The sequence below is a fragment of the Cebus imitator genome, unplaced genomic scaffold, assembly GCF_001604975.1.
Source record: "Cebus imitator isolate Cc_AM_T3 unplaced genomic scaffold, Cebus_imitator-1.0 Scaffold698, whole genome shotgun sequence".
NCBI classification, from domain to species: domain Eukaryota; kingdom Metazoa; phylum Chordata; class Mammalia; order Primates; family Cebidae; genus Cebus; species Cebus imitator.
The window spans coordinates 441,097-453,473 of NW_016108013.1; the positions used below are offsets into that span (position 1 = coordinate 441,097).

The 12,377-nt window shown below is 37.4% G+C and overlaps 1 protein-coding gene across 1 annotated transcript in view; it reads left to right on the forward strand.

The window, feature by feature from the left end:
* Positions 1-12,377, forward strand: part of RSF1 (remodeling and spacing factor 1) — a 160,203-nt gene that overhangs the window by 46,416 nt on the left and 101,410 nt on the right. The window contains exon 2 of the mRNA XM_017518680.2: positions 7,353-7,444. Within this exon, the coding sequence (XP_017374169.1) occupies positions 7,353-7,444 (92 nt within the window). The remainder of the gene's footprint in view (positions 1-7,352; positions 7,445-12,377) is intronic.

Below are 12,377 nucleotides of genomic sequence, written 5' to 3' on the forward strand. Positions count from 1 at the left end.
AGTGAGACCCTCTCTCAAAAAAAAAAAAAGTGTCAGAAACAAAATATGGTACAAGTAAATTTATTTGACTTTATTATTAAATGTCTGTGTGTACATACTGCCTTTCTGAAATATGAACATGATTAAAAGTCATGATTTCTGCTTTTCAGAATGAATAAACTAATAGGGACCATCACACAGGACACATATAAAGCAGTCACTTCTTTGGATTAAGATTGGCAAAGTTGCTAATAAGAAAATGATTTAGAATTTTAGAAAAGTTGTAAATATTGCAATTTTCTATCAGGAGACTTTCCTACATCTGTGCCACAGCCTTAGTCCAAGCCATCCTTATCTGATCTGAAGTATTGCAGTGTCTTCCCAATTAGTCGTATTTATACCCTCTCCAATTTGCTCCTCAGAGTGCAGCCAAAGTAATCTCTTTATCCTATAGACATTTTTAAATTAAGGAAAATGTGAAATATGTAAAAGTAGAAAGTTGTATAATGGACTTTCATGTGCCCATCACCCAGCATTAGTACAATTTTGTTTCTTCAATAACTCCAACTACCCCTGCTTTCTGCCCACTAGATTATTTTCAAACAGATCCTGGATACAGAATGATCTTTTAAAAACTTAAATCATGAAACCTCCCCTCATTCCTCCTGTGGGTTCTTATTACCCTTAGGATAAAATCTAAACTCTTTACATAGCTCAAAGACTTGGCCTTTGCTCCCTTCTCTAGAAGCATTTTTTATCCTTTTCTTTTTCTAGCCACATTGGAAGGTGTTGGCCTCCTCAGGACTTTTATACATGCATTTCCTTTGGCCTGGCATGTTCCCTTCTTCCTTGGCTTGGTTGGCTGTTTCTTATCTTTACAGTGTTATCTTTATTAAAGAGGCATTTCCTGATTGTTTTAACCGTGTGTCACAAGCTTCCCTTTCAATGTCAAAAATGTTAACAAGCGGTGTATCTAGGTGAGGTGTGTACTAGTCTTTGTTTTTCTTTTTTTTTTTTTTTTAACTGCAGATGAGACCTTTGGCATTGAAGGAGTGTACTAGTCTTTGAACTTAACACTAGATTTGAAATTACTGGGGAGAAAAATTAGTTTGGGGGAAAAAATCCCTCCTCCCACCTTAAGTACTCTTTTTAAATTTGAGTCTTTCTGTCCCTTCCCTTCTTCCCCCCTTACTCCTCTCTCTGATTACTAAATTGAGCTAGAAAGCAAAGAAAGAGGGGAAATGGGGTCATCTGATTGGAGCTGGAGACATCTGGTACTGGAAACCATTGCCTCAAGTACCACAAATTCCCTCTACCAGTATGGTGGCTATAAGTATAAGCAAAGAGTATCCCTTTAAAGACTGGCTGCTGTGTGCGTTACTCATTTCATCTTATAGAGGTGTTGCCTCTCCATAAGGAATCCTTCTTCAGGAAAGGTGGTTTTCCACAGGGTGCTGCTGTTTTGCTAGTTTTCCAGGGTTTTATTTCTCTTAATACTGTTCTTCTTTCTGAATTGCTGGTCTCGTCACCACCTCAGGCCATGCTGATATTTGTAGAATGCTGATTACTTTCTTTTGGTTTTTGGCTCTGAAATAATCAGAGCCCTGTTTGGTGTGTTTCTTTACGTATATGAGAACAGCAGTGTGATTCTCATTGGAACTCAGAAACCTAAACTGGGGCGGCAGATACCCCTTGGTTTATCTGCCTGTATAACAGTTATTCTTGGATTTATTTTTTTCCACCATGGTAATGAGGTGAGCTTAGTCATTATATTACACTTAGCTGGAACCTCTGTACTATACTTTTTTAGTTGGTCATCTAAATTACAGTCTTGAGCTGTTTCTTTGCTTTTCAGAAAACTAGGATGATTGATTAAATGAACTCTTTGAAGATAAGGTATATGAATACATGACAGTGATTTCGAGGATCAAGTGGCCTGTGGGATCAGTCTCATTATTCTAAAACTGTGCTCCCCCAACAGAGTTTCTAAAAACTGGGCAGTAAGTAAAAGCTTATTGTAAGCTTGTCTTTGAATCACTGTATCTGAAATCAATGTTCTTTTATCAATGGCTTAGATAAAGTCAGCTATTTTCATAACTGTAAGTGTATCTCTGCTTATAAGCTTAAAGGAAATTTAAGTAGAAGACTTTGTTGAAGAGTGATAAGAATTATGTCTTTAGCCATTATGAAGCGCTGTACATTTCTGCCATTCAAAAAAGTAAAATTATAAGCTGTGTAAAATTCTACACAATAGAATTGCAGAAGTAGTGACATTTTTAAGACGTGGTGCTAGAAAGATACTTAGAAAAATGTCAAAATATAAAACATCTTTCAGTAATTGGATCAGTAATGTAGTCTGGGATTCTACCACTTTGCTGCTTCATGTCTACATCATGTTGGTGGCCCTTCATGAATTCACCGTTTCTTTCTCCTTGAGAATCTTTCACCTCCTGAGGCCCTGTGAAAGAAGGGGTTTGTTAAAGGTTATTGTAAGAAATTTATCATGTGAAAAGATAAGAGGATATTTTAGTTCAATTGGGAAAAAAACTTTATTTTTCGGGTTGACTTGAAGTGGTTAATAAATCTTTAGAAGGAAGTTAATAATTGTCTTCTGGAAATGAAACTATTTAAAAAATCTTCCAGAAGATAAATGAGTGAATTTAGAGCTTTCAGGGTTTGAGAAAATGATCATGTATTTTAAAAAGTATGACTGATGGCTGGGCACAGTGGTACACACCTGTAATCCCAGCACTTTGGAAGGCAGAGGTGGGCAGATCACCTGAGGTCAGAAGTTCGAGACCAGCATAGCCAACATGGTGAAACCCATCTCTACTAAAATTAGCTGAGTGTGATGGCACACACCTGTAGTCCCAGCTATTTAGGAAGCTGAGGCAGGAGAATCGCTTGAACCTGGGAGGCGGAGATTGGAGTGAGCTGAGATGATGCCAGCGACAGAGATAGACTCTTTGTCTCAAAAAAAAAAAAAAAAAAAAAAAAAGAAGAAGATGGATACTTTACAGCTGTCCAAAATCATAGCAACTTACTATGTGTTTATTAAAATTTAAGGTAATTAAAAATAAAATTAAAAATTGAGTTCCTTAATTTCATAAGCCACATTTCAACTTCTCAATAGACACATGTGACTAATGGCTGCTGCACTGAAAAGTGTAGATATAAAACATTTCAATAATCCTGGAGCAACCTGTTGAATAGACAGTGCTGTTTAAGAATAAAAAGTACGGTGATTTTAATGTTTATTAAACTATAATGTTGATTAATTTTCCTTAGACATTTCTGCCTGTTTCTTATCAATTGACAGTTCATACTAGTGCTCTTAAAGGTTATCAGCTTGTTAGTTCTATTTGCAACAAAATATTAATTCAATCGGTGTATTTAGTAGGTTATAAACTTTAATTTTAAGCATGCTAGGTCTGTACTATGCAGTGCTATCTAGTACAGTAGTCACTAGCCACATGTGGCTCTTGAGTACTTGAAATATAGCTTGTTTGAATTGAGATGTGCTGTCAGTGTGAAATATGCACAGTGTATTTTAAATAGTCCAAAAAGTAAAATTTTTTACTTAGTGCAAAAGAAAGAAATATTTTAAAAATACTGATTATATGTTGATATAATTTTGGATATATAATATTAAATAAAATATGAAGATTAATTTTAACCTCTTTCTACTTTTTTAGATATTTTAGTAGAAAATTTGAAATTATGACTCACCTTACATTTTTATTGCACAGTGCTGTCTGTACAAGTCAGTACACTAATAAATCAAGTAATACATAATCTATTCGTACATGCCTAAATCAACAATGAGTGGATTTGTAAAGTGGGATGAAAATATATTTATTCACTTTTATTTTTGTCTTGTATTGGCTTAAAAAAAATTGTACCACTAGTATCGAAATCTTTCATGATTCTATGTAGCATAGAACACTGGTGGTGGGTGTGCATAAAACACTGGTGCAAAGTTTTAAGCCAACTGCTAAATGAGGGATACAGACAGTATGAATACAATGGGCATCCCAGGGACAGAGAGGTTGCTGGTACTAGAAATCTATCACAGAGACGTTTGGGACTTGTATTGCCTAGACATTGAAAGATGAATATGATTCAAGTGGGCAGAAAACAACTCTTTAATAAAACTCACATAGGTAATGGACTGAATATGCTTAGTTGGCCATTAACTGGCGGAAATGATTTGAATCAAGGATTTCAGTGTGGAAATAAGAAAGATCATGAGTTACGGTGAGATTGATTATTGGGACTCTGAGGCTAGGGTAATAAATCTAGATGGGTTTATGTAGGTATTTAGGAGCCAAAGAAAATACTTACCAACTGGGAAGTGACATGAAAGCAGTCTTTTTGGAAGAGTAGTTTCTTCGCAGGAGACTATCCATAGCTATTTTTCTGATGCAAGAAGGTATAGTAATGTCCTAGGGCAAGGAAGAAATAGGAGGCAGGTTTAAGACGTAGGAAGGGAGAACCATCAACTTTTTCTTTGAGGAAAAGGAGAAATTGAAGAAAGTGACCCTGATTTTAAAACATAACAAATAAAAGTATTTTACATTTATTTATTTGTTTATTTTTTGAGATTGAGTCTCACTGTGTCGCCAGGCGTGGAGTGCAGTGGTGAGATTTCAACTCACTACAACCTCTGCTTCTCAGGTTCAAGTGATTCTCCTGCCTCAGCCTCCTGAGTACCTGGGACTACAGGCATGTGCCACCACGCCCAGCTAATTTTTGTATTTTTAGTAGACATGGGGTTTCACCATGTTGACCAGGATGGTCTTGATCTCTTGACCTCGTGATCCACCTGCTTCAGACTCCCAGAGTGTTCGGATTAGAGGGATGAGCCACCATGCCTGGCCAAGTGTTTTATATTTATACAATGCTATGCAGTTTCAAAATTCTGTCAGATAGCCAACACAGCCTTTTATAGTGGAGAACTTGAGCTTCATTGTTTAAAGGACTCGACCGGAACCATTGTCTCCTTGTATAGGTGGGGCAGCTGAGAATCCAGCCCAGATCTTTTATCACTGCACAACCAGTCAGTCACTAAGTTTTAATAATTTTGTTGGTTTCCTGAACATTTCTGAGATATGTTCACTTCTCTCTGTACCACCTCTACCTAAGATTAGGCTACTCCTATCTTCTGGATTGATGTTTCCTGAATTTATACCTAGCTTCAGCCCTGCACCCCCCCAAAAACAAAAAAGCAAATAAAACCTTCCTTTATTAATACTTAAAATTCTGTCTTACTCCATTTCAGTCATTAAGGTCTTCTAAAATGCAGTGGACTCTCCTGCTTAAACTTTTACATAAAATCTAAACTTCTTAGCCTGGCCTCATTAGGCTCTAATTGTCTATGTCTGTTCTTCCAGTTCCATGTTCATTTTGTTTTTTTAGCTATGTGCAGCTGTTGTTTTTCTGCAAACAATGCCCTTTCCTTCCTTTTCCCAATTCACCCTTAACCCCATACTACACATCTTAGTATGCTTGTCTACTTACTTGTCTGTGACCACTCTTCCCCACTCCTATCCTCAACCCACCACTCTACCTGCTATGAAGATTCATTCGAGTAGGCTCAGTAAGGACAGAGGGACTGTTTCTTTCTTACTAGTTGACCCACTGAAATTGTTGCATGTGTGAATGTTTTTGTACTTCGAACTGTTGTTTCAAATTTAGAAGAAGCTTTAGTAGAGAATGAAAGAATGACTGAAAAATATTAGGTCATCATTTCCCAACCTGTCCGTCAGTGTTTATATCCTACAAGGTAGTGGATCAGATATGTTAGAGAATGCTGCAGATTATGTCCCTATTTTGTATATTCACAATGTACATAAGGGTCAATGATAAAGACTTAAAACAGTCCTGCGGTTTAAAAAAAACTTTGTTTTTCATCCAGCTTTTCCCCAAAATATTTGAGTATGGAATCTTTTTGGGTAGTATACTGTAATTTATCTTAGGTTACTAATGGTATTTGGGATTTGAGAAATGCTCATTTTAGGCCGGGTGCAGTGGCTCACGCCTGTAATTCCAGCACTTCAGGAGGCCAAGGCAGGGGAGCACCTGCGGTCAGGAGTTCCAGACCAGCCTGGCCAATATGGTGAAGCCCCATCTCTACTAAAAACACAAAAACTAGCTGCGAGTGATGGGGGGCAGCTGTTATTCCAGCTACTTGGGAGGCTGAGGCAGGAGAATTGCTTGAACCCAGGAGGCGGAGGTTGCAGTGAGCTGAGATTGTGCCACTGCACTCCAGCCTGGGCAAAAAGAGTGAGACTCCATTTCAAAAAAAAAAAATACAGAGAGAAATGCTTATTTTGACAGGCATATGTGTCCCTCTGATCTAATTTATGTAATTAAAAAACAATCAGATCATGCCTAAATAATATCTAGAGAAACTCTGTTTACAGTCAAAACAGAGAATCTGAGGGAACATACAATAATCCTCAAATATTTGAAGGTTCCAATAGAAGAGGAATTAAAAGTACTGTCTTTGAAACTAGAGAATAAGAGCCAGAATCAGGAGAGAAAGTTGTCAGAGGGCAGATTTTGACTTAGAGTAAGGGTAACTTTCTAATAATTAGAACTATCCAGAAAAGAGAACTAAGTGCTATGGAAGGTAAGTATTTTTTTTGTCCATGAAGCTTGTCAAGCAAAGATCCATAGAAATGCCACAGAGAAGTTTAACGCATCAGACAAGGGATAGATTGGAAGAGTTTTTCAAAACAGTTTGGAAATCATTAGTTTCTGACATAGCTATCAACTTGGAATTCATATTTCTTGGTTCCTTTCTAATTCTATGAATCTGTTTCTTAGTCTGAAGTCTCAATAAAGGAATCAAGTATTTGTTATTGCAGATAAACAGAATACAAACTTCAGTTGTATAGTTAAGTGCTTTTACTTGATGGTATTTTTTTTTTTAATAGACTTGTTTTTAGAGCAAGTTTAGGTTCACAGAAAAATTAAGTAGCAAGTACAGGGAGTTCCCATATATCCCTGTCCCAACACACATACAAGGTCTCTACTGTCGGCTCCCACAATAGTGGTACATTTCTTATAATTGATGAACCTACATTGACATATAATTATCACCAGAGTCCAGAGTTTATATAAATAGATTTCACTCTTACTTGGTGTTGTCATGAAAGACAATGTGAATATTCCTACTCATCTTTAAGAAAATGGTTTGTGGTCATTTCTTGCTATAGGTTAGGCTTTTTTGTTTCAGAGGTCTAAAAGTTAGCTCATATCAACACTATTTTGAGAAAGTATCCAGGGTTGGGGAAGGTTTTTTTAATAATCCTAAATGTTTACGAATATTTTATTTTGTTGGCTAACAATTTTTTTTTCCTTTTAAGTACCAAAAGAATTGGTGGAGCTCCATTTGAAGCTAATGAGGAAGATTGGCAAATCTGTTACAGCAGACAGATGGGAAAAATACTTGATCAAGGTAACTAGTATTTATAAATTTCCTGCTCTGTTACTGAAATATTACGCTAGCATAAGTTGATGTTGGGTTCTATAATATATAATTTTTAATTAGTTTACTAAAAGTAAGACTATGACTCCAAAATCCACATGTCTAACAAGTATGTGATTCTCTTCTTTTGCTACTAAGTAATAATCTTGAGTCCTAAAGTTAGATTTCAGAGGTGTTATATCTCTTTTGTGCTGAATATTGCTCAAGACTTTTCATGTCTTTTCTCATTTAATTCTTAAAATCACCCTGGTCACATCGAGTAAGAAACTGATAAGGCCCAGGGAAGTTGTCATTTTTGCTTTAGTTCACACTGTATGCATAGACTTATTTAGTGGTTCCCCTAGTCTCTATCCTATAGAACAGGGGTCCCCAATCCCTGGGCCACAGACCAATAGTCCTCCTCATTCCTGTCCTGTCTGAGCTCCTGCTTCCTGTGAGATAGACTGTGGCATAGATTTTCATAGGAGTGCAAACCTTATTGTGAACTGTGCATGCAAGGGATCTGGGTTGTATACTCCTTGTGAGAATCTACTGCCTGATGACCTGTCACTATCTCCCATCACTCCCAGATGGGTACCATCTAGTTGATTCAAATATAATGCATTTGAATCATCCCCAAACCATCTCCCTCCCACTCACAACCCCCAGTCTGTGAAAAAATTATCTTCCATGAAACGGGTTCCTGGTGCCAAAAAGGTTGGGGACCACTGATACAGAAACATGCCATCATTTTCATTTCTCAGAATTTTTGCGTATGTGGTATCTTCTGCCTAAAATACCTTCCCACCAATTCGTTTTCCTAGCCAACTTTTTGGCCTTTAGGTCTCAGCTCAAGTAGTACTGTTTCCTTGAGTCCTTCTCTCAGGAAGATGTTCCTTCATGGATTTATGTTCAAGAAATTGTCATGTGGTTTTTTTATTGAATGTTCATCATGTACCAGGCACTGTTTAGTGCTTTCTTTACATTATCTTATCTACAAAATACTGATTATCCTTATTTTATTCACAAGGAAATTGATTTTGAGAAACTAAATACGGTAAACTTGTCCGATCTTACATTGCTAAAAATGGCAGAGTCAGCATTCAAATCCAGGACTTGGTGAATCTAGTGCTTTAAAATATCACTGATGAAATGTCCCTCACATTTGTCTGTCATGTATATTTTAAGTTTCTTGAAGGCTTCTTTTAATTGTTATGCATCAATATTAGATAAGTCAATTAATCGCTGAGACAATTATAGTTTTCTTCCCTTGGCTGCCAGTAAGCTTAACTTTGTTATATTTATTTCTTAGTTATAATCATTAGCTAGTTTTCTGATGGAATTTTTACCTTTCCTGTTACATGGCTCTTATGGCGCTTTCATCTTTCTCCTGTGTATTACTGAAAGCTGTTTTTTTTCCTTTTGAAGTAAATGGAATGTAATTAATATAAAAGTGTTTAAATCTAGAGTAAGTATCTGGCATCTGCTAAGGCTTGTCACTTTGCTCATAGCAGACATTACCAGTCTAAGCCTTTCCCGCCAAGCCTAGACTTAGCAGACTACGTTATTATCACAAATTAGTCAGCATTGGCATCTATTTGTCATCTCTTGTTAGTAATTCCCTAAGACAGCTGAACTAAGACCTACAGAATGAGCAGAAATGTTGTTAGGAAATTACCAGTAGCTTAGCCCTACTGTAATAGAAACTACCTAGAAAAAAATGACAGTGAGTGGAGGCCTAACAATCATGTGTTCAGGAAGGAAGTTACTGTGATAATCCAACTGAGCAATAAGGAGGCCTGAATTAAGGTTTTGGCACTAGTGATGATAAAGAGGGGGTAGATGTAAGAGCTGTTTGGAAGGTAAATCAACAACTGTTGATAATTGATAGAGAGAGAGAGGTGTTTAGAAACTGAGCTTAACCAAGGGCATTCATTTGTTATGAATTTGTCATTCAAAAATTACTGTGCTATATCTGCATTTGCTAACATATGTTCATCCAAAGTAGACAGGAACTCAAAAATCTAGGCAGATGAATTTTTACTTTTTCAGTGGAATTACTCTTATAAAAATAAAGAAACCCAGCCAGGCACAGTGGCTCACATGTGTAATCCTAGCACTTGGGGAGGCTGAGACAAGTGGATTTCTTAGCTCAGGAGTTTGAGATCAGCCTGGGCAACATGGCAAAACCCCGTCTCTACAAAATAATAATAATAATAATAATACAAAAAAATTAGCTGGGCATGATGATGCGTGCCCTGTTGTCCCAGCTACTCACGAGACTGAGGTGAAAGGATTGCTTGAGCCAGCCTAGAAGGTTGAGACTGCAGTGAGCTGAGATTATGCTACTGCACTCCAGCCTGGGCGACACAGTGAGACCCTGTCTCAAAAACAAAACCCCCACGAATGGAAATTTAAACTAACTGTTCTGCTAGGACCTGTTAACTCCTTGCTTAGTTGAATGGGCCTTGGCCTTATTCTTCACATTCCTTTTACTTGGCAAGTCGTAAAGAAATTTCTCTGCCAGTGAACCCTTAACTTCCACAGAAAAAAGTTCCTCTATTTTCTATGGTTGTTAATGACTGATTAATGAGCAATTTTAGACACCTTGACCATGGATAATGAATACCATTAGGCTAAATAAACAATTTGCCTTCACAAATTTAGAACCTGTACCTCTACTTCCAACTGCCCTGTTTCTTTCCCAAAGATAGCCATGTGGAGACCTTCAAAACTAGTGGGAAACCCAACTTTTAATAAATTACCCTTTAAAAGAAATCACAGTTGATTTCTTTTAGCCTCAGAATAATTTCTAAGTAAATAGGAGTTTTTCTTTCTTTTTTGAGACAGAGTCTTGCTCTGTCACCAGGCGCCAGGCTGGAGTGCAGTGGCGCAATCTCGGCTCACTGCAACCTCTGTCTCCCGGGTTCAAGCAATTCTCCTGCCTCAGCCTCCCGAGTTCAAAGAAAAAAGAAATACTGTTACATCGAATGTAGTGTTTCAAAGAAATGTTAAAATAGGAATGCAAATATGAATCTTAGAATAAGGAGAAGGTATTTTGTGGGGCTCAATACTTGAAAGATGATGTCATTAAGTAGAAAATAACCTAATGTGGCTGGGCATGGTGGCTTACAACTGTAATCCCAGCACTTCGAGAGGCAAAGGTGGGCAGATCATGAGGTCAGGAGATCGAGGCTATACTGGCCAACATGGTGAAACCCCATCTCTACTGAAAATACAAAACAATTAGCTGGCCATGGTGGCACACGCCAGTAGTCCCCAGCCATTCGGCAGGCTGAGGCAGGAGAATTACTTGAACCCAGAGGCGGAGGTTGCAGTAAGTCAAGATCATGCCACTGCACTCCAGCCTGGTAGCAGAGTGAGACTCTGTCTCAAAACAATTTTAACCTAATATGTCTTTTCTGGGGTGTTTTTCCATCCCCCAACAGGAAGTGACCTCATTCATTTGTCCCTTGAAAGGGAAGGGCCGAGCGTAGTGGCTCACGCCTGTAATCCTAGCACTTTGGGAGGCTGATGCAGGTGGCTCATGAGGTCAGGGGTTCAGGATCAGCCTGGCCAAGATAGTGAAACCCTGTCTGTACTAAAAACTATAAAAATTAGCTGAGCCCAGTGGCAGGCACCTGTAATCCTAGCTACTCGGGAGGCTGAGGCAGGAGAATCGCTTGAACTGGGGCAGCAGAGGTTGCAGTGAGCTGAGATCGTGCTATTGCACTCCAGCCTGAATGACAGAGTGAGACTCTATCTCAAAAAAAAAAAAAAAAAAAAGGGAAGATAAGGGGTAATCTCTGTTTCTTAGTACCTAGTAATAGGTTTAGAAATCCCTTGAAAATGAATAAATTTGGCAATAGATGACATTACTCTAAACAGCAGTTTCAGAAAGGCCCATTTCATCTCTTAGCAAATCATAAAGGTCGCCTTTTGTTACTTGTTAATTTGATTGTATTTTGACAAGAACTGGATGTTCCTTTACTGTTGTATTTCTCAAAAGTAAATTAAGATTGATACTCTTAATTTTTATTTGCATTGTTAGTATTTTGTGTTTTTCTTTTTTTATTGAGATATTCACATAACATAAAATTCACCATTTTAAAGTATACAGTTCATTGGTTTTTAGTGTATTCACTGTGTTGTGCAACCATAACCACCAATTCCAGAACTTTTCTAACATCTCAGTAAGAAGCCTTGTATCTGTTATCAGTCAGTCTTAGTCACACCCCCACCTTCTCCCCTGTACCCGTCTGTATGGATTTACCTTCTCTGGACATTTCTTATAAATGGAATCATAAATATGTGGTCTTTTGTATCTTCTTTCACTTAGTATTATGATTTCAAGGTTTATGTACATTGTGTCATGTATCATCTCATTCCTGTTTATTGCCAAATACTAGTCCATTATATGGATAATAGCATCTTTTATTTATCTGTTATCAGTTGATGGACAATGAAGTACGCTTTTTTCCTACTTCATTGTCTATTAGGAATAATGCTGCTATGGACATTTGTGTACAAGTTTTTCTATGAACATGTATTTTCATTTCTCTCCTGTATATAACCAGGAGTAGAATTGTTGGGTCATATGGTAATTCTGTGTTTTAACTTTTTAAGGAACTGCTAAACTATTTTCCATAATGGCTATACCATAGGAACTTATGTTGTACTCATAGCAATTTATGAGGGTTCCAGTTTCTTTGTAACTTTTTAATAATAATGATAATAGATAATATTTGACAGCTTATTATACACTAGGTGCTATGCTTGGTTTCTGTTTGTTTGTTTGTTTGTTTTTACATGGATCAACATTTAATTCTGACCACAACCCAGATCACAGAATGGTAAATTACTCCCAAAGTCACGTAGATACCAGACAGTGAAGCAAGGCTTGAACACAGGTTTGTCTGATAGC